Source organism: Gallus gallus, unplaced genomic scaffold (assembly GCF_016699485.2).
Source record: "Gallus gallus isolate bGalGal1 unplaced genomic scaffold, bGalGal1.mat.broiler.GRCg7b scaffold_45, whole genome shotgun sequence".
Lineage (NCBI taxonomy): Eukaryota > Metazoa > Chordata > Aves > Galliformes > Phasianidae > Gallus > Gallus gallus.
In genome coordinates, this window is record NW_024095997.1 from 105,250 (window position 1) to 130,887 (window position 25,638).

The 25,638-nt window shown below is 59.7% G+C and overlaps 2 protein-coding genes and 1 long non-coding RNA gene across 5 annotated transcripts; all 3 read left to right on the forward strand.

Annotated features, from left to right (window-relative positions):
* The first annotated feature begins 1,189 nt into the window (after positions 1–1,189).
* On the forward strand, positions 1,190–7,239 carry LOC112531384 (26S proteasome regulatory subunit 6B). Of its 2 annotated transcripts, none has more exons than XM_040657085.2 (3): positions 1,190–1,395; positions 4,986–5,041; positions 6,323–6,464. In XM_040657085.2, the coding sequence occupies exons 1-3, from the start codon at positions 1,233–1,235 to the stop codon at positions 6,437–6,439; spliced, it is 336 nt and encodes a 111-aa protein (XP_040513019.1). In that variant the 5' UTR covers positions 1,190–1,232; the 3' UTR covers positions 6,440–6,464. The 2 variants fall into 2 exon arrangements, with proteins under 2 accessions (XP_040513019.1, XP_040513021.1); XM_040657087.2 differs by lacking the exon at positions 6,323–6,464 and adding an exon at positions 7,048–7,239 and having other exon boundaries at positions 1,191–1,395.
* A 2,824-nt stretch (positions 7,240–10,063) lies between these two features.
* LOC107051305 (sodium channel subunit beta-1-like) lies at positions 10,064–20,288 on the forward strand. 2 transcript variants are annotated; one of them, XM_040657084.2, is made up of 6 exons: positions 10,064–10,257; positions 13,526–13,692; positions 16,337–16,577; positions 18,312–18,450; positions 20,066–20,141; positions 20,270–20,288. In XM_040657084.2, exons 1-5 carry the CDS (start codon positions 10,212–10,214, stop codon positions 20,130–20,132), a joined length of 660 nt encoding a protein of 219 aa, XP_040513018.1. In that variant the 5' UTR covers positions 10,064–10,211; the 3' UTR covers positions 20,133–20,141; positions 20,270–20,288. The 2 variants fall into 2 exon arrangements, with proteins under 2 accessions (XP_040513018.1, XP_040513017.1); XM_040657083.2 differs by lacking the exon at positions 20,270–20,288 and having other exon boundaries at positions 20,066–20,167.
* Positions 20,289–22,186: 1,898 nt separating this feature from the next.
* LOC121108873 lies at positions 22,187–24,512 on the forward strand. The gene is made up of 2 exons (XR_005843514.1): positions 22,187–23,481; positions 23,562–24,512. It is a non-coding gene; the product is annotated as an uncharacterized LOC121108873 (long non-coding RNA).
* The last annotated feature ends 1,126 nt before the right edge of the window (positions 24,513–25,638 follow it).

The window sequence follows — 25,638 nt, forward strand, 5'->3', positions numbered from 1 at the left end:
ATCCCCCCAATGCCCCCCATGCCCCCCATGTCCCCAGTGCCCCCCATCACTCCACTGCCCCCAATGCCCCCCATCCCCCCCGGCGCCCCCCATCCCCCCAATGCCCCCATCCCCCCCGGTGCCCCCCATCCCCCCAATGCCCCCATCCCCCCAATGCCCCCCGTGCCTCCCATCCCCCTGGTGCCCCCCATGTCCCCCATCCCCCCAATGCCCCCATCCCCCCAATGCCCCCATCCCCCCCATGCCCCCAATGCCCCCCGTGCCCCCCATGCCCCCAATGCCCCCCATGTTCCCCATCCCCATAATGCCCCCCAATGACCCAATGCCCCCCATCACTCCACTGCCCCCAATGCCCCCATCCCCCCAATGTCCCCCCATGCCCCCCATGCCCCCCATCCCCCCAACGCCCCCCATCCCCCCAACGTCCCCCATCCCCCCAGCGCCCCCCATCCCCCCAATGCCCCCCATGCCCCCCATCCCCCCAATGCCCCCCAATGACCCAATGCCCCCCATCACTCCACTGCCCCCCAATGCCCCCCATCCCCCCCAATGCCCCCCATCCCCCCATCGCCCCCCATCACTCCACTGCCCCCAATGCCCCCATCCCCCCCAATGTCCCCCCATCCCCCCAATGCCCCCCATCCCCCCAATGCCCCCCATCACTCCACTGCCCCCAATGCCCCCATCCCCCCAATGCCCCCAATGCCCCCCGTGCCCCCCATCCCCCCCGGCGCCCCCCATGCCCCCAATGCCCCCAATGTCCCCCCATCCCCCCAACGCCCCCCAATGACCCAGTGCCCCCCAATGCCCCCAATGCCCCCATCCCCCCCAACGTCCCCCATCCCCCCAGCGCCCCCCATCCCCCCAATGCCCCCAATGCCCCCCATGCCCCCAATGCCCCCAATGTCCCCAATGTCCCCCCATCCCCCCAATGCCCCCATCCCCCCCATCCCCCCAATGCCCCCATCCCCCCAATGCCCCCATCCCCCCAATGCCCCCATCCCCCCAATGCCCCCATGTCCCCCATCCCCCCCATGCCCCCAATGCCCCCATCCCCCCCATCCCCCCAATGTCCCCCATCCCCCCATCCCCCCCAATGCCCCCCATGCCCCCCGTGCCCCCCATCGCCCGCCATGCCCCCAACGCCCCCAATGTCCCCCATCCCCCCCCATGCCCCCCGTGCCCCCCATCGCCCCCCATGCCCCCCACGCCCGCGCTGCGTGCAGGTGATCATGGCCACGAACCGCGCGGACACGTTGGACCCGGCGCTGCTGCGGCCGGGCCGCCTGGACCGCAAGATCGAATTCCCGCTGCCCGACCGGCGCCAAAAGCGCCTCATCTTCTCCACCATCACCGGCAAAATGAACCTCTCCGAGGAGGTGGACCTGGAGGACTGTATCCTCTATGGGGGCAGTGGGGTGTGGGGGGCAATGGGGGTAATGGGGGTGTTGGGGGTAATGGGGGTGTTGGGGGCAATGGGGGCAGTGGGGGTGTGGGGGGCAATGGGGGTAATGGGGGCAATGGGGGCAATGAGGGATATGGGGACATTGGGGTCAATGGGGGCAGTGGGGGTGTGGGGGGCAATGGGGGTAATGGGGGTAATGGGGGTGTTGGGGGCAATGGGGGTAATGGGGGCAATGGGGGTATTGGGGGTAATGGGGGCAGTGGGGACATTGGGGTCAATGGGGGCAGTGGGGACATTGGGGTCAATGGGGGCAGTGGGGGCAATGGGGACATTGGGGGTATTGGGGTCAATGGGGGCAGTGGGGGTGTGGGGGGCAATGGGGGTAATGGGGGTGTTGGGGGCAATGGGGGCAATGGGGGTATTGGGGGTAATGGGGGCAGTGGGGACATTGGGGTCAATGGGGGCAGTGGGGGCAATGGGGACATTGGGGGTATTGGGGTCAATGGGGGCAGTGGGGGTGTTGGGGGTAATGGGGGTAATGGGGGTGTTGGGGGCAATGGGGGCAATGGGGGTATTGGGGGTAATGGGGGCAGTGGGGACATTGGGGTCAATGGGGGCAGTGGGGACATTGGGGTCAATGGGGGCAGTGGGGGCAATGGGGACATTGGGGGTATTGGGGTCAATGGGGGCAGTGGGGGTGTGGGGGGCAATGGGGGTAATGGGGGTGTTGGGGGCAATGGGGGTATTGGGGGTAATGGGGGCAGTGGGGACATTGGGGTCAATGGGGGCAGTGGGGGCAATGGGGACATTGGGGGTATTGGGGTCAATGGGGGCAGTGGGGGTGTTGGGGGTAATGGGGGTAATGGGGGTGTTGGGGGCAATGGGGGCAATGGGGGTATTGGGGGTAATGGGGGCAGTGGGGACATTGGGGTCAATGGGGTCAGTGGGGGCAATGGGGGTAATGGGGCCATTGGGGTCAATGGGGGAGTTGGGGGTGTTGGGGGTAATGGGGACATTGGGGTCAATGGGAGTGTTGAGGGTAATGGGGGTAATGGGGACATTGGGGTCAATGGGGGTAATGGGGGCAGTGGGGTCAATGGGGGCAGTGGGGGTGTTGGGGGTAATGGGGACATTGGGGGTAATGGGGGTAATGGGGGCAGTAGGGTCAATGGGGGCGTTGGGGGTAATGGGGGTAATGGGGACATTGGGGTCAATGCGGGTAATGGGGGCAGTGCGGTCAATGGGGGCAATGAGGGACATGGGGACATTGGGGGCAGTGGGGTCAATGGGGGTGTTGGGGGTATTGGGGGTAATGGGGACATTGGGGTCAATGGGGGCAATGGGGACATTGGGGTCAGTGGGGGTGTTGGGGGCATTGGGGGTAATGGGGGCAGTGGGGTCAATGGGGGCAATGCGGGCAGCGGGGGGCAATGGGGGTAATAAGGGCAATAGGGGTGTTGGGGGTATTGGGGGTAATGGGGACTTTGGGGTCAATGGGGGTAATGGGGGCAGTGGGGTCAATGGGGGCAATGAGGGATATGGGGACATTGGGGGCATTGGGGTCAATGGGGGCAGTGGGGACAGTGGGGGCAGTGGAGACGTTGGGGTATTGGGGGTAATGGGGGCATTGCGGTCAATGGGTGTGTTGGGGATAATGGGGACATTGGGGGCATTGGGGGTGTTGGGGGTATTGGGGGTAATGGGGGCAATGGGGGCATTGGGGACATTGGGGGCAATGGGGGTGTTGGGGGTAATGGGGGCAATGGGGGCAGTGGGGACATTGGGGTCATTGGGGGCGATGGGGACGTTGGGGTCAATGGGGGCAGTGGGGGTGTTGGGGTCAATGGGGATAATGGGGGTGTTGGGGGTAATGGGGGCAGTGGGGACATTGGGGTCAATGGGGGCAGTGGGGCAATGGGGGTAATAGAGGCAATGGGGGTGTTGGGGGTAATGGGGGTGATGGGGACATTGGGGTCAGTGGGGGTGTTGGGGACATTGGGGGTAATGGGGACATTGGAGGCAATGGGGGCTGTGGGGTCAATGGGGGTGTTGGGGGTAATGGGGGTAATGGGGACATTGGGGTCAATGGGGTCATTGGTGTCAATGAGGGTAATAGGGGCAATGGGGGTAATAGGGGCAATGGGGACATTGGGGGTATTGGGGTCAATGGGGGCAGTGGGGGTGTTGGGGGTAATGGGGGCATTGGGGTCAATGGGGGCAGTGGGGACGTTGGGGGTATTGGGGTCAATGGGGGTAATGGGGGAAATGGGGGTAATAGGGGCAATGGGGGCAGTGGGGGTGTTGGGGGTAATGGGGACATTGGGGTCAATGGGGACAATGGGGGCAGTGGGGGCAGTGGGGTCCCTATGGGTTATTGGGGTCCCTGTGAGGTCAGTGGGGTCTCTATGGGATGTTAGGGTCCCTGAGACATCAGTGGGGTTCCTATGGGGTCAGTGGGGTCCCTGTGGGGTTATTGGGGTCTCTGTGGGGTCAGTGGGGTCCATATGGGATATTAGGCTCCTTGTGGGGTTATTGGGGTCCCTGTGGGGTCAGTAGGGTCTCTATGGGACATTGGGTTCTCTGTAGGGTCAGTGGGGTCCCAGTGGGTTATTGGGGTCCCTGTGGGGTCTCTGTGGGGTCTGTATGGGTTATTGGGGTCCCTATGCGGTCTTTGGGGTCTCTGTGGGGTCAGTGGGGTCTCTATGGTTTATTGGAGTCCCTATGGGGTCAGTGGGGTCTTTGTGGGGTCAGTGGGGTCCCAGTGGGTTATTGGGGTCTCTATGGGGTCAGTGGGATCTTTGTGGGGTCAGTGGCGTCCCAGTGGCTTATTGGGGTCCCTGTGGGATCTTTGGGGTCTCTGTGGGGTCAGTGGTGTCCCTATGGGTCAGTGGGGTCCCTATGGATTATTGGAGTCCCTATGGGGTCAGTGGTGTCTCTGTGGGGTCTTTTGAGTCCCTATGGGTCAGTGGGGTCCCTATAGGGTCTTTGGGGTCTCTGTGGGGTTGGTGGGGTACTAGTGGGTTATTGGGGTCCCTATGGGGTCTCTGTAGGGTCAGTGGGGTCTGTATGTGTTATTGGGGTCCCTGTGGGGTCTTTGGGGTCTCTGTGGGGTCAGTGGGGTCCCAGTGGGTTATTGGGGTCCCTATGCGGTCTTTGGGGTCTCTGTGGGGTCAGTGGGGTCTCTATGGTTTATTGGAGTCCCTATGGGGTCTTTGGGGTCCCTGTGGGATCAGTGGGGTCCCTATGGGTTATTGGAGTCCCTATGGGGTCAGTGGGGTCTTTGTGGGGTCATTGGGGTCCCAGTGGGTTATTGGGGTCTCTATGGGGTCAGTGGGATCTTTGTGGGGTCAGTGGCGTCCCAGTGGCTTATTGGGGTCCCTATGGGATCTTTGGGGTCTCTGTGGGGTCAGTGGGGTCCCTATGGGTCAGTGGGGTCCCTATGGATTATTGGAGTCCCTATGGGGTCAGTGGTGTCTCTGTGGGGTCTTTTGGGTCCCTATGGGTTATTGGGGTCCCTATGGGGTCTTTTGGGGTCTGTGTGTGGCGGAGGAGCGCCGCTTTCCTTCACCCCGACCCACAGATGTGGCGCGGCCCGATAAGATCTCAGGAGCCGACATCAACTCCATCTGCCAGGAGGTGGGGGGGTATGGGGTGGGGGGGGTATGGGGTGGGGGGGGTATGGGGTGGGTATGGGATACGGGGACGGCGGGGGGGATATGGGGACGGGGGGGGGTATGGGGGGATGTGGGGATAAGGGGGGGTGGGGGGATGTGTGGGGTATGGGGGGTAGGGGGATATGGGGATATAGGGGGGATATGGGGGGGATATAGGGGGGATATAGGGGGAATACGGGGGGGATATGGGGGGGATATGGGGGAATGTGTGGGATATGGGGGGATATAGGGGGGATATGGGGATATGGGGGGGATATGGGGGGGATATGGGGATATAGGGGGGATATGGGGGGAATATGGGGGGATATGGGGATATAGGGGGGATATGGGGGGGATATAGGGGGGATATGGGGAGAATATGGGGGGATATGGGGATATAGGGGGGATATGGGGATATAGGGGGGATATGGGGTGGATATGGGGAGAATATGGGGGGATATGGGGGGATATAGGAGGGATATGGGGAGAATATGGGGGGATATAGGGGTGATATGGGGGGATATGGGGAGAATATGGGGGGATATAGGGGGGATATGGGGGGAATATGGGGGGATATGGGGTTATGGGGGGGATATGGGGGGGATATAGGGGGGATATGGGGATGTTGGGGGATATGGGGACATGGGGGGGTGTTGGGACGGGGGGAATATGGGGGGGTATGGGGGCATGGGGGGGATATAGGGGGGATATGGGGGGAATATGGGGGGATATGGGGTTATGGGGGGGATATAGGGGGGATATGGGGGGAATATGGGGAGATATGGGGTTATGGGGACATGGGGGGGTGTGGGGACAGGGGGAATATGGGTGGATATGGGGAATATGGGGGGGGGTGGGGGGATGTGGGGGATATGGGGGAATATCGGGGGATATGGGGGGGATATAGGGGGGATGTAGGGGGGACATAGGGGGGATATGGGGATGGGGGGGAGATATGGGGGGATGTGGGGATATGGGGGCAGATATGGGGATGTGGGGGAAGATATGGGGCCGGGGGGGGGAGATATGGGGACATGGGGGCGTATGGGGACATCATGGGGCCATCTTTGGGATATGGGGCCGATGTGGGTGGGGCCGCGGTGACGTCATCACGGTGACATCACGGTGACATCGTGGGGCCGTCGCGGAGACACTGGGATGTGGGATACGGGGGGGGGGATATGGGGCCGTCTGTGGGATATGGGGCTGTGGGGGGGGGCCGTGGTGATGTCATGGCAGTGACGTCACGGTGACGTCACCAAAGGGGGGGATGCTGGCAGTGCCGGGCCGCCGTGGGGCCGCCGTGGGAACGTGGGGCCATCTTTGGGATATGGGGGTGTGGGGCCACGGTGACGTCATCAGCATGGTGACGTCACGGTGACATCACGGGCCATCATGGAGACAGTGGGATGTGGGATATGTGGGGGACGCTCCCCCTCCCCTCCCCCGCTCCGCAGCGCCCCCCAATGTCCACATTGACCCCATATCCCCCACTGTGTCCCCATTGAACCCAATGCCCAATTGACCCCGATGTCCCCACTGACCCCAATGTCCCCATATTCCCCACTGCCCCCATTGACCCCACTGCCCCCATATCCCCCACTTCCCCCATTGACCCCAAAGTCCCCATATCCCCCATTGACCCCATTGACCCCAATGTCCCCATTGACCCCACTGCCCCCATTGACCCCATTGTTCCCATATCCCCCACTGCCCCCATTGACCCCAAAGTCCCCATATCCCCCATTGACCCCATTGACCCCAATGCTCCATTGACCCCACTGCCCCCATATCCCCCACTGCCCCCATTGCCCCCAATGCCCCCACACGTCATCGTGGTGACGTCACCACGGTGACATCACGGGGCCCATCACTGGGCTACGTCCCATAGGAACACCGCGTCAATTGGGGGGGGGGGCGGGAGGGCGTTCCGTCGCCTCTGGGTGGCGAGGCGGTGACGTGGCGGTGACGTCACGGTGACGTCACCAGGGGGGGATGCTGGCGGTGCGGGAGAACCGTTACATCGTGCTGGCCAAGGACTTCGAGAAGGCCTACAAGACCGTCATCAAGAAGGACGAGCAGGAGCACGAGTTCTACAAGTGACCGCCAGGGGGCGCTGCGGAGCGCGGCTGGGATGGGGGGGGGGTGGGGCGACAATAAAGGACGGCCGTGAGCCGGAGCTGATGTGACAGCCGGTGTGTGTGGGGGGGGCAGGGGGAACAATGGGGACTTTGGGGGCAGTGGGGGCAGTGGGGACATTGGGGTCTATGGGGGCAGTGGGGGATATGGGGTCAATGGGGGCAGTGGGGACATTGGGAGCAGTGGGGGATATGGGGTCAATGGGGACAGTGGGGACATTGGGGGCAGTGGGGTCAATGGGGGCAGTGGGAACAATGGGGACTTTGGGGTCAATGGGGGCAGTGGGGACATTGGGGGCAGTGGGGTCAATGGGGGCAGTGGGGACATTGGGGGCAGTGGGGGATATGGGGGCAGTGGGGACATTGGGGGCAGTGGGGTCAATGGGGGCAGTGGGGGATATGGGGGCAGTGGGGACATTGGGGGCAGTGGGGACATTGGGGTCAATGGGGAGACATTGGGGGATATGGGGTCAATGAGGGCAGTGGGGGTGCTGTGGGGTGAGGGGGGGGCGACAATAAAGGACGGCCGTGAGCCGGAGCTGATGTGACAGCGGGTGTGTGTGGGGGGGGGGTGGGAACAATGGGGACTTTGGGGTCAATGGGGGCAGTGGGGACATTGGGGGCAGTGGGGGATATGGGGACTTTGGGGGCAGTGGGGTCAATGGGGGCAGTGGGGACATTGGGGGCATTGGGGGATATGGGGGCAGTGGGGTCAATGGGGGCAGTGGGGACATTGGGGGCAGTGGGGTCAATGGGGGCAGTGGGGACATTGGGGGCAGTGGGGGATATGGGGGCAGTGGGGACACATTGGGGGATATGGGGTCAATGGGGGCAGTGGGGACATTGGGAGCAGTGGGGGATATGGGGTCAATGGGGACAGTGGGGACATTGGGGGCAGTGGGGTCAATGGGGGCAGTGGGAACAATGGGGACTTTGGGGTCAATGGGGGCAGTGGGGACATTGGAGGCAGTGGGGGATATGGGGGCAGTGGGGGCAATGGGGGCAGTGGGGGCAATGGGGACATTGGGGTCAATGGGGGCAGTGGGGACATTGGGAGCAGTGGGGGATATGGGGGCAGTGGGGGCAATGGGGACATTGGGGTCAATGGGGGCAGTGGGGGATATGGGGTCAGTGGGGGCAGTGGGGGCAATGGGGACATTGGGGTCAATGGGGGCAGTGGGGGATATGGGGTCAATGGGGGCAGTGGGGGCAATGGGGGATACGGGGGCAGTGGGGTCAATGGAGGCAGTGGGGACACATTGGGTTCAATGGGGACATTGGGGTCAGTGGGGACACATTGGGGGATATGGAGTCAATGGGGGCAGTGGGGACACATTGGGTTCAATGGGGACATTGGGGGCAATGGGGACATTGGGATCAATGGGTGCAGTGGGGAATATTGGGACATGGAGGGATATGGGGACATTGGGGTCAATGGGGACAGTGGGGTCAATGGGGACATTGGGGGCAATGGGGGCAGTGGGGACACGGGGGGATATGGGGACTTTGGGGTCAATGGGGGCAGTGGGGACATTGGGGGCAATGGGGACATTGGGATCAATGGGGACACATTGAGGGATATGGGGACAATGGGGGCAGTGGGGACATTGGGGGCATTATGGTCATTGGTGACATTGGAATCAATGGGGACATTGGGGTCAATGGGGACACATTGGGGGATATGGGGTCAATGGGGGCAGTGGGATCAGTAGGGACAGTGGGGTCAATGGGGACATTGGGGTCAATGGGGACACATTGGGGGCAATGGGGACATTGGGGGATATGGGGGCAGTGGGGTCAATGGGGACACACTGAGGTCAGTGGAGACATTGGGGTCAATGGGGACATTGGGGTCAATGGGGTTATTGGGGTCAGTGGGATCAATGGGGTCAATGGGATCAATGGGAACATTGGGATCAATGGGGGCAGTGGGGCCACCATGGGTGTAATTTGGGGCCCTTTTGAGGCCATTCGGGGGAAAAGGAAGCGGGGATTTGGGGGATTTGGGGGCAGTTGGGGATTTTGGGGGCATTTTGGGGCCGAACGCCGCCATTCTAAGTGAGGGGCGTGGCTTCATTAAGCCCCGCCCCCCTCTCGGCGCGTCACCGCCGCACTGCGCCGGACGGCCGAGCGCCTCCGGAAAGAGCCGAAATTCTCCGGCAACCGGAAGTTGGTACCCGAACGGTGCTCGGAACCGGAAGTCGGCACCCGAACGGCGCTCGGGTTCCGAAGCGCTCCGGGCGGCCATGACGTGACCCCCCCCTCCCCCCCCTTCCAATTCTTCCCCATTTTCTCTTCGCTGCGGATTTTCGGCTCCCCCGAATCCCCCCGGTTTCACTCCGTCCCCGCCGAGGGGTCCATGGGCCGGGCGGGGGGCGGCCGAGCGGCGGAGGCGGCGTTGGGACGGGCGGAAGGAGTCGGAACGGCTGAGGGGGCCCGAACGCGTCCGAAGGGAGCCGAACGGGAGCCGAAGAATCCCGAAGGCACACGAAACGGTCTGAAGGGACCCGAACGCGTCCGAAGGGTCCCGAAAGGACCCGAAGAATCCCGAAGTGGTTTGCGGTCACCCGAACGCCGCCGAACGGACCCGAACCGGCCCGAGGACACCCGAAGCTCTCTGCAGTGACCCGAACGCCGCCGAACGGATCCGAAAGGACCCGAACCGGACCCGAAGAGTCCCGAAGTTGTCTGCAGTGACCCGAACGCCGCCGAACGGACCCGAACCGGACCCGAAAAGACTCGAAGCGGTCTGCAGTGACCCGAACGCCGCCGAACGGACCCGAAGAGACCCGAAGCGGTCTGCGGTCACCCGAACGCCGCCGAACGGACCCGAACCGGACCCGAGGACACCCGAAGTGATCTGCAGTGACCCGAACGCCGCCGAACGGACCCGAGGACACCCGAAGCGGTCTGCGGTCACCCGAACGTCGCCGAACGGACCCGAACCGGACCCGAAGAATCCCGAAGCGCTCTGAAGGGTCCCCCCGAAGAGGCCCGAACCGGGCCCGGCCCGCCATGGCCTTCTGCGGCCCCGCGCTGCTCCTCCTCGGCCTTCTGATGGGTGAGCGCGGACTGCGACCCCCAAACCCACCCCCAAAGAACCCCAACTCCCCCCCCCCCCACCCCAACTCCTCGGGACCCCTTCCCCGCACCTCCAAAGGATCCCTTCAAGGACCTCTCAAAGTCGTCGTGTCCCCGCAACCCCCTCCCCCCCCCCCCAATGAACCTCCAAGGACACCAAAAGAGCCTTCCAGGACCCTATAACCACCCAAGGATCCCTCATGAACCTTCCAGGACCCCAAAAGAGCCTCCCAGGATCCCCCCATGAACCTTCCAGGATCCTATAACCTCCCCAAGACCCCCTCATGAACCTTCCAGGACCCCCAAAGAACCTTCCAGGACCCTATAACCTTCCCGGGATGCCCCCATTGAACCTTCCAGGACCCCAAAAGAGCCTCCCAGGACCCCCCATTGAACCTTCCAGGACCCTCTAACCTTCCCAGGACCCCCAAAGAACCTTCCAGGACCCCCTCATGAACCTTCCAGGACCCCAAAAGAGCCTTCCAGGACCCTATAACCCCCTCAGGACCCCCTCATGAACATCCCAGGATGCCCCCATGAACCTTCCAGGACCCTATAACCTTCCCGGGACCCCCTCATGAACCTTCCACGACCCCCAAAGAACCTCCCAGGACCCTATAACCTTCCCAGCATGCCCCCATGAACCTTCCAGGACCCCAAAAGAGCCTCCCAGGACCCCCCATTGAACCTTCCAGGACCCTCTAACCTTCCCAGGACCCCCAAAGAACCTTCCAGGACCCCCTCATGAACCTTCCAGGACCCCAAAAGAGCCTTCCAGGACCCTATAACCCCCTCAGGACCCCCTCATGAACATCCCAGGATGCCCCCATGAACCTTCCAGGACCCTATAACCTTCCCGGGACCCCCTCATGAACCTTCCAGGACCCCCAAAGAGCCTCCCAGGACCCTATAACCTTCCCAGCATGCCCCCATGAACCTTCCAGGACCCCCTCATGAACCTTCCAGGACCCCAAACGTCCCCAGGACCCCCTCATGAACCTTCTAGGACTCCCAAAGAGTCCCCCAGGACCCTATAACCTTCCCAGGACACCCCCATGAACCTTCCAGGACCCCCTCATGAACCTTCCAGGACCCTATGACCCCCTCAGGACCCCTCATGAACCTTCCAGGACCCCAAACTTCCCCAGGACCCCCTCATGAATTTTCCAGGACCCCAAACGTCCCCAAGACCCCCCATGAACCTTCCAGGACCCCCAAAGAGCCTCCCAGGACCCTATAACCTTCCCAGCATGCCCCCATGAACCTTCCAGGACCCCAAACCTCTCCAGGACCCCCCCCAAGAACGTTCCAAGATGCCAAAAGAGTCTTCCCAGGACGCCCCCATGAACCTTCCAGGACCCCTCATGAACCTTCCAGGACCCCAAACCTCTCCAGGACCCCCCCATGAACCTTCCTGGACCCTATAACCTTCCCAGGACGCCCTCATGAACCTTCCAGGACCCTATAACCTTCCAGGACCCCCTCATGAACCTTCCAGGACCCCAAAAGAGCCTCCCAGGATCCCCCCATGAACCTTCCAGGATCCTATAACCCCCCCAAGACCCCCTCATGAACCTTCCAGGACCCCCAAAGAACCTTCCAGGACCCTATAACCTTCCCGGGATGCCCCCATGAACCTTCCAGGACCCCAAAAGAGCCTTCCAGGACCCCCTCATGAACCTTCCAGGACCCTATAATCCCCTCAGGACCCCCTCATGAACCTTCCAGGACCCCAAAAGAGCCTTCCAGGACCCTATAACCCCCTCAGGACCCCCTCATGAACCTTCCAGGACCCCAAAAGAGCCTCCCAGGATCCCCCCATGAACCTTCCAGGACCCTATAACCTCCCCAAGACCCCCCCATGAACCTTCCAGGACCCCCAAAGAACCTTCCAGGACCCTATAACCTCCCCAGGACCCCCCCATGAACCTTCCAGGACCCCAAAAGAGCCTCCCAGGACCCCCATGTGAACCTTCCAGGACCCGATAAACCCCTCAGGACCCCCCCCCTTCCACATGTAACCCTTCGAAGCTAAGCAGGGTCTGCCCCGTTCAGCCCTTGGATGGGTGACCCCAACCCCAAAACTTCCATTTTTAGCCCCAAAATCCCCACTTTTTGGGGTCCCCCTCCCCCAAATCCTTTTAACGACCTCATTAATATTGGGGGAGTGTTCATTTTGGGGTTTTTCTCCCAATTTCCCCCCACTAGGAGCTCTGAAGCTAAGCAGGTTCCGCCCCGTTGAGCCCTTGGATGGGTGACCCCAACCCACCCCCTCTCCCTTTGAATCCCACAACTTTGGTTTTTAGCCCCAAAATCCCCACTTTTTGGGGTCCCCCTCCCCCAGATCCCTTTAACGACGTCATTAATATTGGGGGAGTGTCCAATTTTGGGTTCATTTTGGGGTTTTTCTCCTAATACCCCCCCACTAGAAGCTCTGAAGCTAAGCAGGGTCCGCCCCGTTCAGCCCTTGGATGGGTGACCTCAACCTACTCCCTCTCCCTTTGAATCTCAAAATTTCCATTTTTAGCCCCAAAATCCCCACTTTTTGGGGTCCCCCTCCCCCAAATCCTTTTAACGACCTCATTAATATTGGGGGAGTGTCCAGTTTTGGGTTCATTTTGGGGTTTTTCTCCCAATTTCCCCCCACTAGGAGCTCTGAAGCTAAGCAGGGTCCGCCCCGTTGAGCCCTTGGATGGGTGACCCCAACCCACCCCCTCTCCTTTTGAATCTCAAAACTTTGGTTTTTAGCCCCAAAATCCCCAATTTTGGGCTCCCCTAATTCTTCCCCCCCCCACCCCCCTCCACAGCCCCCCACATTTCCCCATTCGTATTTTTGGGGTTCATTTTGGGGTTTTTCTCCCGATTTCCCCCCTGTAACCCCTTCGAAGCTAAGCAGGGTCCGCCCCGTTCAGCCCTTGGATGGGTGACCCCAACCCACCCCCTCTCCCTTTGAATCCCAGAACTTCCAGTTTTCACCCCAAAATCCCCAATTTTGGGGTCCCCCACCCCCAAATTCCTTTAACGATGTCATTAATATTGGGGGAGTGTCCATTTTTGGGTTCATTTTGGGGTTTTTGTCTCAATTTCCCCCCTGTAACCCCTTTGAAGCTAAGCAGGGTCCGCCCCGTTCAGCCCTTGGATGGGTGACCCCAACCCCCCACCCCCCCCTCCCTTCGAATCCCCCCTAATCCCACTTTTTCACCCCAAACCTTTGGGGTCCCCTCCCTTAATTCTTCCCACCCCCACAGCCCCGGGGGTGCAGGGGGGCTGCGTGGAGGTGGATTCGGAGACGGAGGCTGTGCTGGGAGCCCCATTCAAACTGCTGTGCATCGCCTGCAAGCGGCGCAGTGAGACCCCCGCAGAGGCTGAGGGGGAGTGGTTCTTCCGGGCTGAGGGAGCCCCCGAATTCACCAAGGTGATGTGGGGTGGCTGTGGGGTAAGGGGACGGGGGTGGGGGGAGTGGTTATGGGGTGATTGGAGGGGGTTATGGGGGGTTATGGGGTGATTGGAGGGGTTATAGGGGGGTTATGGGGTGATTGGAGGAGGTTGTGGGGGGATTTGAGGGGGTTATGGGAGGTTATGGGGTGATTGGAGGGGGTTATGGTGGGTTATGGGGTGATTGGAGGGGGTTATGGGGTGATTGGAGGGGGTCATGGAGGGTTATGGGGTGATTGGAGGGGGTTGTGGGGGGATCCGAGGGGGTTATGGGGGGTTATGGGGTGATTTGAGGGGGTTATGGTGAGTTATGGGGTGATTGGAGGGCGTTATGAGAGGTTATGGGGTGATTGGAGGGGTTATGGGGGGTTATGGGGTGACTGGAGGGGTTATGGGGGGTTATGGGGTGATTGGAGGGCGTTATGAGAGGTTATGGGGTGATTGGAGGGGTTATGGGGGGTTATGGGGTGACTGGAGGGGTTATGGGGGGTTATGGGGTGATTGGAGGGGGTTATGGAGGGGTTATGGGGTGATTGGAGGGGGTTTGGGGGGGTTATGGGGTAATTGGAGGGGGTTGTGGGGTGATCAGAGGGGGTTATGGGGTGATTGGAGGGGGTTTGGGGGGTTATGGTGTGATTGGAAGGGATTGTGGGGTGATGGGAAGGGGTTGTGGGGTGATTGGAAGAGGTTATGGGGGGTTATGGGGTAATTGGAGGGGTTATGGGGGGTTATGGGGTGATGGGAAGGGTTTTGGGGGGCTGGGGGGGAGCTATGGGGTGATCGGATGGGGGTTGAGGGGGTTATGGGGTGATTGGAGGGGATTTTGGGGGGATGGTGGCTCTCTGTGGGTGTGGCCCTATATCCTGTGGGTTCCTATGGGTCCCTATGGAACCCTATGGGTCCCTATGGGGTCTCTATGGGTCTCTGTGCATCTCTATGGGTCCCTATGGGTCTCTATGGGTCGCTGAGTCGCCCTGTAGATCCCTATGGGTTTCTGTGTGTCCCTATGGGTCCCTGTGGATCCCTATGCATCCCGCTGTGCCCAGCCCCACACTTATGGGTCTCCATCCCCCATTGTTCCTCCACTATACCCCTGAGCGGGGATCTGTGGGTCCCTCTGGGTTCCTATGAGGTCTCTGTGGGTCTCTATGGGTCTCTGTGCATGTCCATGGGTCTCTATGAGTCTCTATGGGTCCCTGTGGGTCCGTATGAGTCCCTATGGGTCCCTATGGGTTTCTATGGGTCTATGTGTGTCCCTATGGGTCCCCATGGGTCCCTATGGGTCTCTATGGGTCCCCATGGGTCCCTATGGGTCTCTATGTGTCTCTATGGGTCCCCATGGGTCCCTATGGGTCCCTATGGGTCTCTATGTGTCTCTATGGGTCCCCATGGGTCCCTATGGGTCTCTATGTGTCTCTATGGGTCCCTATGGGTCTCTATGGGTCCCCATGGGTCCCTATGGGTCTCTATGTGTCTCTATTGGTCTCCATGGGTCCCCATGGGTCTCTATGTGTCTCTATGGGTCCCCATGGGTCCCTATGGGTCTCTATGTGTCTCTATGGGTCCCTATGGGTCTCTATGGGTCTCCATGGGTCCCTATGGGTCTCTATGTGTCTCTATTGGTCTCCATGGGTCCCCATGGGTCTCTATGTGTCTCTATGGGTCCCCATGGGTCCCTATGGGTCTCTATGTGTCTCTATGTGTCCCTATGGGTCTCTATGTGTCTCTATGGGTCCCCATGGGTCCCTATGGATCCCTACGGGTCTCTCTGGGTCCCCATGGGTCCCTATGTATCCCTATCCTATGAGTTTCAGTGGGTTTCTCTGTTTCCCTATGAGTCTCTATGGAGTCTCTGTGCATCCCTATGGGTCCCTATCGATCCCTATGGGTCCCGCTGCGCCCAGCCCCACACTTATGGCTCTCCACCCCCCCCACAGATCCTTCACTACACCGCAGAGGAGGGCGCCTGGGTGGCCCCGGGCCCTTCCCAAGGGCTGCTGTGGGTCCCTATGGGTCCCTATGGGTCCCTATGGAGTCTCTATGGGTCACTGTGCATCTCTATGGGTCCCTTTGTGTCCCTATGGATCTCTGTGTGTCCCTATGGGTTCCTATGTGTCGCTGTGCGTCTCTATGGATCTCTGTGTGTGTCCCTATGGGATCCCTATGGGTCCCTATGGAGTCTCTATGGGTCACTGTGCATCTCTATGGGTCCCTATGGGTCCCTATGGGTTCCTATGTGTCCCTATGGGTCCCTGTGGGTTTCTATGTGTCCCTATGGGTCCCTGTGGGTTTCTATGTGTCCCTCTGAATCTCTGTTTGTTCCTTGTGTCCCTATGGGGTCCCTGTGTGTCCCTATGGGTCCCTATGGAGTCTCTATGGGTCACTGTGCATCTCTATGTGTCCCTATGCGTCCCTATGGGTTTCTATGCGTCCCTATGGGTCTCTGTGGGTCTCTGTGTGACCCTATGGATCCCTATGGGTTTCTATGGGTCCCTATGGGTTTCTATGTGTCCCTATGTGTCCCTATGGGTTTCTATGGGTCTCTGTGTGTCCCTATGGATCCCTATGGGTCCCACTGCGCCCAGCCCCACACTTATGGGTCTCCACCCCCCCCCCCCCCACAGATCCTTCACTACACCGCAGAGGAGGGCGCCTGGGTGGCCCCGGGCCCTTTCGAAGGGCTGCTGTTCTGGAATGGCTCCCGCGGCACTCGGGACATTCAGGACCTGTCCGTCCGTCTGTCGAACGTGGGGCGGTCCCACGCCGGGCTCTACGTCTGCCGCCTGCGCCGGAACCTCACCTTTGAGGGCTACACCTACAGCCTGGCCCGCAATAAGAGCGTGAAGCTGGCCGTGGTGGAGAGCGGTACTGTGCCTTTAAGAGAGAGATGGGTGGGGGGAGGGGGGCGTGGCTTAATGGGGGCGTGGCCTGAGGGGGTGGGGGGGGTGGGTGTGGAGGGGTTTAAGGGGGTACTGTTGCTTTAAGGGGGTGTGGCTTAAGGAAGGGGCGTGGCCTGAGGGGGTGGGAGGTGGGTGTGGAGGGGTTTAAGGGGGTACTGTTGCTTTAAGGGGGTGTGGCTTAAGGGGGGCGTGGCCTGATGGGGGTGGGAGGTGGGTGTGGAGGGGTTTAAGGGGGTACTGTTGCTTTAAGGGGGTGTGGCTTAAGGAAGGGGCGTACCCCAAGAGGGTGGGGGGGTGGGTGTAGAGGGGTTTAAGGGGGCACTGTTGCTTTAAGGGGGTGTGGCTTAAGGGGGGCCTGGCCTGAGGGGCTGGGGGGTGGGTGTGGAGGGGTTAAGGGGGTACTGTTGCTTTAAGGGGGCGTGGCTTAAGGAAGTGGCATGGTCTCAGGGAGAGGGGTGTGGAGTTGGGTGGGTTTAAGGGGGTACTGTTGTTTTAAGAGGGCGTGGCCTAAAGGGAGGGGGCTGGGAGGTGGGAGGGGGAGGTTAGCGGAGTTTAAGGGAGTACTGTGTCTTTAAGGGGGCGTGGTTTAAGGAGGGGGCGTGGCCTGAGGTGGGCAATGGGAGGGGTAGAGGTGGCGTGTTGTAAGGGGGTACTGTGTCTTTAAGGGGGCGTGGCTTAAAGAGGGGGGAGGTAGGAGGGGTGGGGTTGGAGGTGTTTAAGAGAGTGTTGTTGCTTTAAGAGGGCGTGGCTTTTGTGTAGGGGGTGTGGCCTGTTCCCCATATAAGGCTTTGTATTGGGGAAAGGGAGCTGGGGGGGGTGGCTTCCTCGACGGGGCGTGGCTTTACGGGAGTGGGCGTGGTCCAAACGGGGCGCAGCCAATCCCGGAAAGGGGGCGTGGCTTCGGAGCGGGGGGCGTGGCCTCTTCCATTGCCCCGGTGTCCATAGGGCTTTGCGATGGGGAACGGGGGTGGGGGCTGGGGGGCGTGGCTTAAGGAAGGGGGCGTGGCCGATCTCGGCGATGGGCGTGGCTTATGACGGGGGGCGTGGCCTATTCCAAAGCACTGGCGCTGTCCATGGGGCTTTGCAATGGGGAAAGGGGGGTTTGGGGCATGGCTTGCATGAGGGGGTGTGGCCAAAGCCGAAAGGGGGCGTGGCATCGGAGGGGGCGTGGCCTATTCCAAAGCACTGATGCTGTCCATAGGGCTTTGCAAAGGGGAAGGGGGGTGGGGGGCGTGGCTTAGGAATAGGGAGTGTGTCCAACCCCATGAAGGGGCGTGGCTTTGGTTGGGGGGGCGTGGCCTATTCCAAAGCACTGATGATGTCCATAGGGCTTTGCAAAGGGGAAGGGGGGGTGGGGGGCGTGACTTAGGAATAGGGGGCGTGTCCAAACCCGGGAATGGGCGTGGCTTTGGTTGGGGGGCGTGGCCTATTCCAAAGCACTGGCGCTGTCCATGAGGCTTTGCAATGGGGATGGGGGGATGGGGGGCGAGGCTTATGGAAGGGGGCGTGCCCAACCCCAGGAAGGGGGCGTGGCTTATGACTGGGGGGCGTGGCCTATTCCAAACCACTGGCGCTGTCCATAGGGCTTTGCAATGGGGAAAGGGGGGGGATGGGGGTGGGGCGTGGCTTGCACGAGGGGGCGTGGTTTGCACGAAGAGGGGGCGTGGCTTACACGAGGGGGCGTGGCTTGCACCGGCAGAGCGCCGGGACCTGGCGAGCATCGTGTCGGAGGTGCTGATGTACGTCCTGATCGTGCTGCTCACCCTTTGGCTGGCGGCCGAAATGCTGTACTGCTATAGGAAGGTGGCGGCCGCCTCCGCACCGCCCCCGGACAGCGCGTGAGTTGGGGGGGGAATGGGGGGCAATGGGGGGGGGAGAGGGGTGGTTGGGTGGGGGGGGAGGGGGGGAGAGAGGGGAGGGGATAGGGGAATTGGGGGCGGGGGGGGGGAATTGGGGGTAATTACGGTAATGGGATTGGGGGAATTGGGGGTAATTACGGTAATGGGAATTGGGGGAACTTGGGGTAATTACGGTAATGGGATTGGGGGGGAATTGGGGGTAATTACGGTAATGGGGGGAATTGGGGAACTTGGGGTAATTACGGTAATGGGATTGGGGGGAATTGGGGGTAATTACGGTAATGGGGGGAATTGGGGAACTTGGGGTAATTAAGGTAATGGGATTGGGGGGAATTGGGGGTAATTATGGTAATGGGATTGGGGGGAATTGGGGGTAATTACGGTAATGGGATTGGGGGAATTGGGGGTAATTACGGTAATGGGATTGGGGGAACTTGGGGTAATTACGGTAATGGGATTGGGGGGAATTGGGGGTAATTACGGTAATGGGGGGAATTGAGGTAATCGGGGCATTTTTGGGGTGTCCATGGGGTGTCCATGGGGTTCTGTTGCGGTGCTTTTGGGGTGTCCATGGGTTGTTTTAGGGGTGTCCATGGGGTTCTGTTGGGGTGTTTTAGGGGTCTCCATGGGGTGTTTTAGGGGTGTCCATGGGGTGCCATTGGGGGTGTCCATAAGGTGTTTTTGGGGTCTCCATGGGTTGTTTTAGGGGTGTCCATGGGGTGTCATTGGGGGTGTCCATGGGGTGTCCATGGGGTCTCCATGGGCTGTCAATGGGGGTGTCTGTGGGGTGTCCATGGGGTTCTGTTGGGGTGTTTTAAGGCTGTCCATGGGGTGTTTTAGGGGTGTTCATGGGGTGTCGTTGGGGGTGTTGGTGGGGTCTCCATGGGCTGTCAATGGGGGTGTCCATGGGGTTCCTTTGGGGTGTTGTTGGGGTCTCCATGGGGTGTTTTAGGGCTGTCCATGGGGTGTCCATGGGGTTCTGTTGGGGTGTTTTTGGGGTGTCCATGGGGTGTTTTGGGGGTGTTGGTGGGGTCTCCATGGGGTCTCCATGGGTTGTTTTAGGGGTGTCCATGGGGTGTCATTGGGCGCGTTTTTGGGGTCTCCACGGGGTGTTTTAGGGGTCTTCATGGGCTGTCATTGGGGGCGCCCATGGGGTGTACATGGGGTGTTTTAGGGGTGTCCATGGGGTGTCGTTGGGGGTGTTTTTGGGGTCTCTATGGGGTGTCCATGGGGGTTCTGTTGAGGTGTTTTAGGGGTGTCTATGGGGTGTCATTGGGGGTGTCCATGGGATGTCCATGGGGTTCTGTTGGGGTGTTTTTGGGGTGTCCATGGGGTGTTTTGGGGATGTTTTTGGGGTCTCCATGGGGTCTCCATGGGGTTCCGTTGAGGTGTTTTAGGGGTATCTATGAGGTGTCATTGGGGGTGTTGGTGGGGTCTCCATGGGGTCTCCATGGGTTGTTTTAGGGGTGTCCATGGGGTGTCATTGGGAGTGTTTTTGGGGTGCCCATGGGGTGTCCTTGGGGTGTTTTTGGGGTGTTTTTTGGGGTGCTTTGGGGCGGTTTCCAGTCTGACCTCGTTGTCCCCCCTCCCCCAGCTCCGAGTACCTGGCCATCACCTCCGAGAGCAAGGAGAACTGCGCGGGGGTGCAGGTGGCCGAGTAGCACCCATGGGTGCCCCCCTCCCCCCCACCCTTGCAATAAACCCCCCCCGGGGTTGGGGGAGGAGGGGGGTTGGCCCACATCCCCCCCCCCACCCATGGGTGCTCCTGGGGAAAGTGTGGGTCTGGGGGCACCCATGGGTGCTGCCTTAAGAGATACGGGGTCTGGGGGCACCCATGGGTGTTCTTATACGGGGTTTGGGGGCACCCATGGGTGCTGCCTTAAAAGATATGGGGTCTGGGGGCACCCATGGGTGCTCTTATGAAGGATTTGGGGTCTGGGGGCACCCATGGGTGCTGCCTTAAGAGATACGGGGTCCGGGGGCACCCATGGGTGCTCCTATAAAGGCTTTGGGGGCACCCATGGGTGCTGCCTTAAGAGATGCGGGGTCTGGGGGCACCCATGGGTGCTCTTACGAAGGATTTGGGGGCACCCATGGGTGCTGCCTTAAAAGATATGGGATCTGGGGGCACCCATGGGTGGTCTTATACGGGGTTTGGGGGCACCCATGGGTGCTCTTATAAAGGCTTTGGGGGCACCCATGGGTGCTGCCTTAAGAGAAACAGCATCTGGGGGCACCCATGGGTGCTCTTATGAAGGATTTGGGGGCACCCATGGGTGCTGCCTTAAAAGATATGGGGTCTGGGGGCACCCATGTGTGCTCTTGTAAAGGGTTTGGGGGCACCCATGGGTGCTACCTTAAGAGATACGGGATCTGGGGGCATCCATGGGTGCTCTTATACGGGGTTTGGGGGCACCCATGGGTGCTCTTATAAAGGCTTTGGGGGCACCCGTGGGTGTTGCCTTAAGAGATATGGGCTGTGTAGGCACCCGTGGGTGCTCCTATAAACGATTTGGTGCCACCCATGGGTGCTGCCTTAAAAGATATGGGGTCTGGGGGCACACATGGGTGCTCTTATAAAGGATTTGGGGTCTGCAGGCACCCATGGGTGCTCCTGTAAAGGCTTTGAGGGCACCCATGGGTGCTGCCTTAAGAGATACGGGGTCTGGGGGCACCCATGGGTGCTCTTATGAAGGATTTGGGGTCTGGGGGCACCCATTGGTGCTCCTATAGAGGATTCAGGGGCACCCATGGGTGCTGCCTTAAAAGATACGGGGTCTGGGGGCACCCATGGGTGCTGCCTTAAAAGATATGGGGTCTGGGGGCACCCATGGGTGCTCTTATGAAGGATTTGGGGTCTGGGGGCACCCATGGGTGCTCCTATAAAGGCTTGGGGGCACCCATGGGTGCTGCCTTAAGAGATGCGGGGTCTGGGGGCACCCATGGGTGCTCTTACGAAGGATTTGGGGGCACCCATGGGTGCTGCCTTAAAAGATACGGGGTCTGGGGGCATCCATGGGTGCTGCCTTAAGAGATACAGTGTCTGGGGTCACCCATGGGTGCTCTTATAAGGGGTTTGGGGGCACCCATGGGTGCTGCCTTAAAAGATTCGGGGTCTGGGGGCACCCATGGGTGCTGCCTTAAGAGATACAGTGTCTGGGGTCACCCATGGGTGCTCTTATCAGGGGTTTGGGGGCACCCATGGGTGCTGCCTTAAAAGATATGGGGTCTGGGGGCACCCATGGGTGCTCTTATAAAGGATTTGGGGTCTGCAGGCACCCATGGATGCTCCTGTAAAGGCTTTGAGGGCACCCATGGGTGCTGCCTTAAGAGATACGGGGTCTGGGGGCACCCATGGGTGCTCTTATAAGGGGTTTGGGAGCAACCATGGGTGCTGCCTTAAAGGATATGGGGTCTGGGGTCACCCATGGGTGCTGCCTTAAAAGATATGGGTCTGGGCACACCCATGGGTGCTTTTTTAAGGGGTTTGGGGGCACCCATGGGTGCTGCCTTAAGAGATGAGGGGTCTGGGGGCACCCATGGGTGCTCTTATGAAGGATTTGGGGTCTGAGGGCACCCATGGGTGCTCCTATAAAGGCTTTGGGGGCACCCATGGGTGCCCCTGTGCAATAAATGGGGTCTGGGGGCACCCATGGGTGCTCCCCTCTAATGTTCAGGGTCTGGGGGCACCCATGGGTGCTCATGTGCAATAAATGGGGTCTGGGGGCACCCATGGGTGCTCCAATGGGATGAATGAGGTCTGGGGGCACCCATGGGTGCTCATGTGCAATAAATGGGGTCTGGGGGCACCCATGGGTGCTCCTATGGGATAAATGGGATCTGGGGGCACCCATGGGTGCTCATGTGCAATAAATGGGGTCTGGGGGCACCCATGGATGCTGCTATGGGATAAATGGGGTCTGGGGGCACCTATGGGTGCTCCTATGGGATGAATGGGGTCTGGGGGCACCCATGGGTGCTCATGTGCAATAACTGGGGTTTGGGGGCACCCATGGGTGCTCCTATGGGATAAATGGGGTCTGGGGTCACGCATGGGTGCTGCTATGGGATGAATGGGGTCTGGGGGCACCCATGGGTTCTCTAATGGGGTGAGTGGGGTCTGCAGCACTCATGGGTGCCCCTATGGGATGAATGGGGTCTGGGGGCACCCATGGGTGCTCCTATGGGATGAATGGGGTCTGCAGCACCCATGGGTGCAGCTATGGGATGAGTGGGGTCTGGGGGCACCCGTGGGTGGTCCTGTGCAATAAATGGGGTCTGGGGGCACCCATGGGTGCTCCAATGGGATAAATGGGGTCAGGGGGCACCCATGGGTGCTCATGTGCAATAAATGGGGTCTGCTGCACCTATGGGTGCTTCAGTGGGATGAATGGGGTCTGCAGGCACCCATGGGTGCCCCTATAGGATGAATGGGGTCTGGGGGCACCCATGAGTGCTCATGTGCAATAAATGGGGCCTGGGGGCACCCATTGGTGCTGCTATGGGATGAATAGGATCTGGGTGCACCCATGGGTGCTCCAATGGGATGAGTGGGGTCTGCAGCACCCATGGGTGCCCCTATGGGATAAATGGGATCTGGGGGCACCCATGGGTGCTCCAATGGGTTAAATGGGGTCTGGGGGCACCCATGGGTGCTCCAATGGGTTAAATGGGGTCTGGGGCCACCCATGGGTGCTCCTATGGGTTGAGTGGGGTCTGCAGCACCCCTGGGTGCTCCAATGGGATAAATGGGGTCTGGGGGCACCCATGGGTGGTCCTGTGCAATAAATGGGGCCTGGGGGCACCCATGGGTGCTGCTATGGGATGATTGGGATCTGCAGCACCCATGGGTGCTCCAATGGGATAAATGGGACCTGGGGGCACCCATGGGTGCCCCTATGGGATGAATGGGGTCTGGGGGCACCCATGGGTGCTCGTGTGCAATAAATGGGATCTGGGGTCACCCATGGGTGCCCCTATGGGATGAATGGGGTCTGGGGGCACCCATGGGTGCTCCAATGGGATAAATGGGACCTGGGGGCACCCATGGGTGCCCCTATGGGATGAATGGGGTCTGGGGGCACCCATAGGTGCTCATGTGCAATAAATGGGGTCTGGGGGCACCCATGGGTGCTCCAATGGGATGAGTGGGGTCTGCAGCACCCATGGGTGCCCCTATGGGATAAATGGGGTCTGCAGCACCCATGGGTGCTCATGTGCAATAAATGGGGCCTGGGGGCACCCATGGGTGCTCCAATTGGTTGAGTCCGGTCTGCAGCACCCATGGGTGCTCCAATGGGTTAAATGGGATCTGGGGGCACCCATGGGTGCCCTTATGGGATAAATGGGATCTGGGGGCACCCATGGGTGCTCCAATGGGTTAAATGGGATCTGGGGGCACCCATGGGTGCTGCTATGGGTTGAATGGGGTCTGGGGGCACCCATGGGTGCTCATGTGCAGTAAATGGGATCTGGGGGCACCCATGGGTGCTCATGTGCAATAAATGGGGTCTGGGGAAACCCATGGGTGCTGCTATGGGATGAATGGGATCTGGGGGCACCCATGGGTGCTCCAATGGGATGAGTGGGGTCTGCAGCACCCATGGGTGCCCCTATGGGATGAATGGGGTCTGGGGGCACCCATGGGTGCTCCAATGGGATAAATGGGGTCTGCAGCACCCCTGGGTGCTCCAATGGGATGAGTGGGGTCTGGGGGCACCCATGGGTGCTCATGTGCAATAAATGGGGTCTGCAGCACCCCTGGGTGCCCCTATGTTGGATGCGGGGTCCCCCGGGTGTCATTTTTTGAGCCAAATCCGTCCGATTCCGCATCTGCGACCGTCTTAATCTTCATCAGTTATTAATTAGCATTAATTATTAGTTACGGGTTATTCATTGTTTATTTCTGCATGGGCGCCGCCCCCCGTTTTTTTGGGGGGGGTAAAAAAAAGGGAAAAAAAGGCCGTTTTTGGGGTTCCCTCCTCCGCTTCTGCACGGAAATTTGGGGCATAAAAGCCTTTCAGATTGGGGGGTTTTGGGGTCTTTGGGGGTTTTTTGGGGGTCTTTTGGGGTATTTGGGGTTTTTTGGGGGGGTTTGGGGGACAAAAACGGCGATTTTTGGTAACGCCGCCCCCAAAAAGGGGCGTTTTTGCCCCCCCCCCCCCCCCCCGCTTTGCTGCACTGAATTTTGGGGTGAAAAGGGGGGAAAAAGGGGAATAGGGAAAAGTGGGCGCTATGCAAATGAGCATGCAAATGAGAGACTTGGATGCAAATGAGCCGGGATGGAAATGTGCAATGAGCGGGATGGAACGTGGAGGGGTATGCAAATGAGATGGTAATGAGAGGGATGGGGGCTGGGGGGGGCATTTGGGGGAATTTATGGGAGTTTTTTGGTGGGTTTTGGGGTATTTTTGATGTGAATTTGGGGTTTTTGGGGGGCATTTTGGGAGGGATTTTAGGGTGATTTGGGGCGTTTTGGGGATATTTGTGGGATTTTTTGGTCAATTTTGGAGTAATTTTGAGGTCATTTGGGACTTTGGGGGCATTTTGGGGTGATTTGGGGGTATTTATGGGATTTTTTGGTCAATTCTGGAGTATTTTTGAGGTCATTTGGGACTTTGGGGGCATTTTGGGGTGATTTGGGGGTATTTATGGGATTTTTTGGTCAATTTTGGAGTATTTTTGAGGTCATTTGGGACTTTGGGGGCATTTTGGGGTGATTTGGGGGTATTTATGGGATTTTTTGTTAATTTTGGGGTATTTTGGGGTATTTTTGAGGTGATCTGGGTTTTTCAGGGGGCATTTGGGGGCATTTTTAGGGCATTTTTTGGGTTATTTATGGGATATTTTTGTTAATTTTGGGGCATTTTGGGGCCCTTTTTGCGGCGATTTTGGGGCATTTGGGGGATATTTATGGGGATTTTTGGGGTTATTTTGGGGTATTTTGGGGCATTTGGGGGATATTTTGGGGGTTATTTTGGGGTATTTTGGGACATTTTGGGGATATTTATGGGGATTTTTGGGGTTACTTTGGGGTATTTTGGGACATTTGGGGGATATTTTGGGGATTTTGGGGTTATTTTGGGGTATTTGGTGACATTTGGGGGATATTTGGGGGATTTTGGGGGTTCTTTTGGGGTATTTGGGGACATTTGGGGGATATTTATG

What these genes read in the sequence shown, in the direction of transcription:
- LOC112531384 (XM_040657085.2), top strand. Translation starts at nt 1,233, where the DNA reads ATGGCCACGAACCGCGCGGACACGTTGGACCCGGCGCTGCTGCGGCCG. An exon ending in GGAGGTGGACCTGGAGGACT is followed by an intron (nt 1,396 to 4,985) that starts GTATCCTCTATG and finishes CCCGACCCACAG; the next exon opens with ATGTGGCGCGGCCCGATAAG. An exon ending in TCAACTCCATCTGCCAGGAG is followed by an intron (nt 5,042 to 6,322) that starts GTGGGGGGGTAT and finishes ACGTCACCAAAG; the next exon opens with GGGGGGATGCTGGCAGTGCC.
- LOC107051305 (XM_040657084.2), top strand. Translation starts at nt 10,212, where the DNA reads ATGGCCTTCTGCGGCCCCGCGCTGCTCCTCCTCGGCCTTCTGATGG. An exon ending in CCTCCTCGGCCTTCTGATGG is followed by an intron (nt 10,258 to 13,525) that starts GTGAGCGCGGAC and finishes CCACCCCCACAG; the next exon opens with CCCCGGGGGTGCAGGGGGGC. An exon ending in GCACCGCCCCCGGACAGCGC is followed by an intron (nt 18,451 to 20,065) that starts GTGAGTTGGGGG and finishes CCCCTCCCCCAG; the next exon opens with CTCCGAGTACCTGGCCATCA.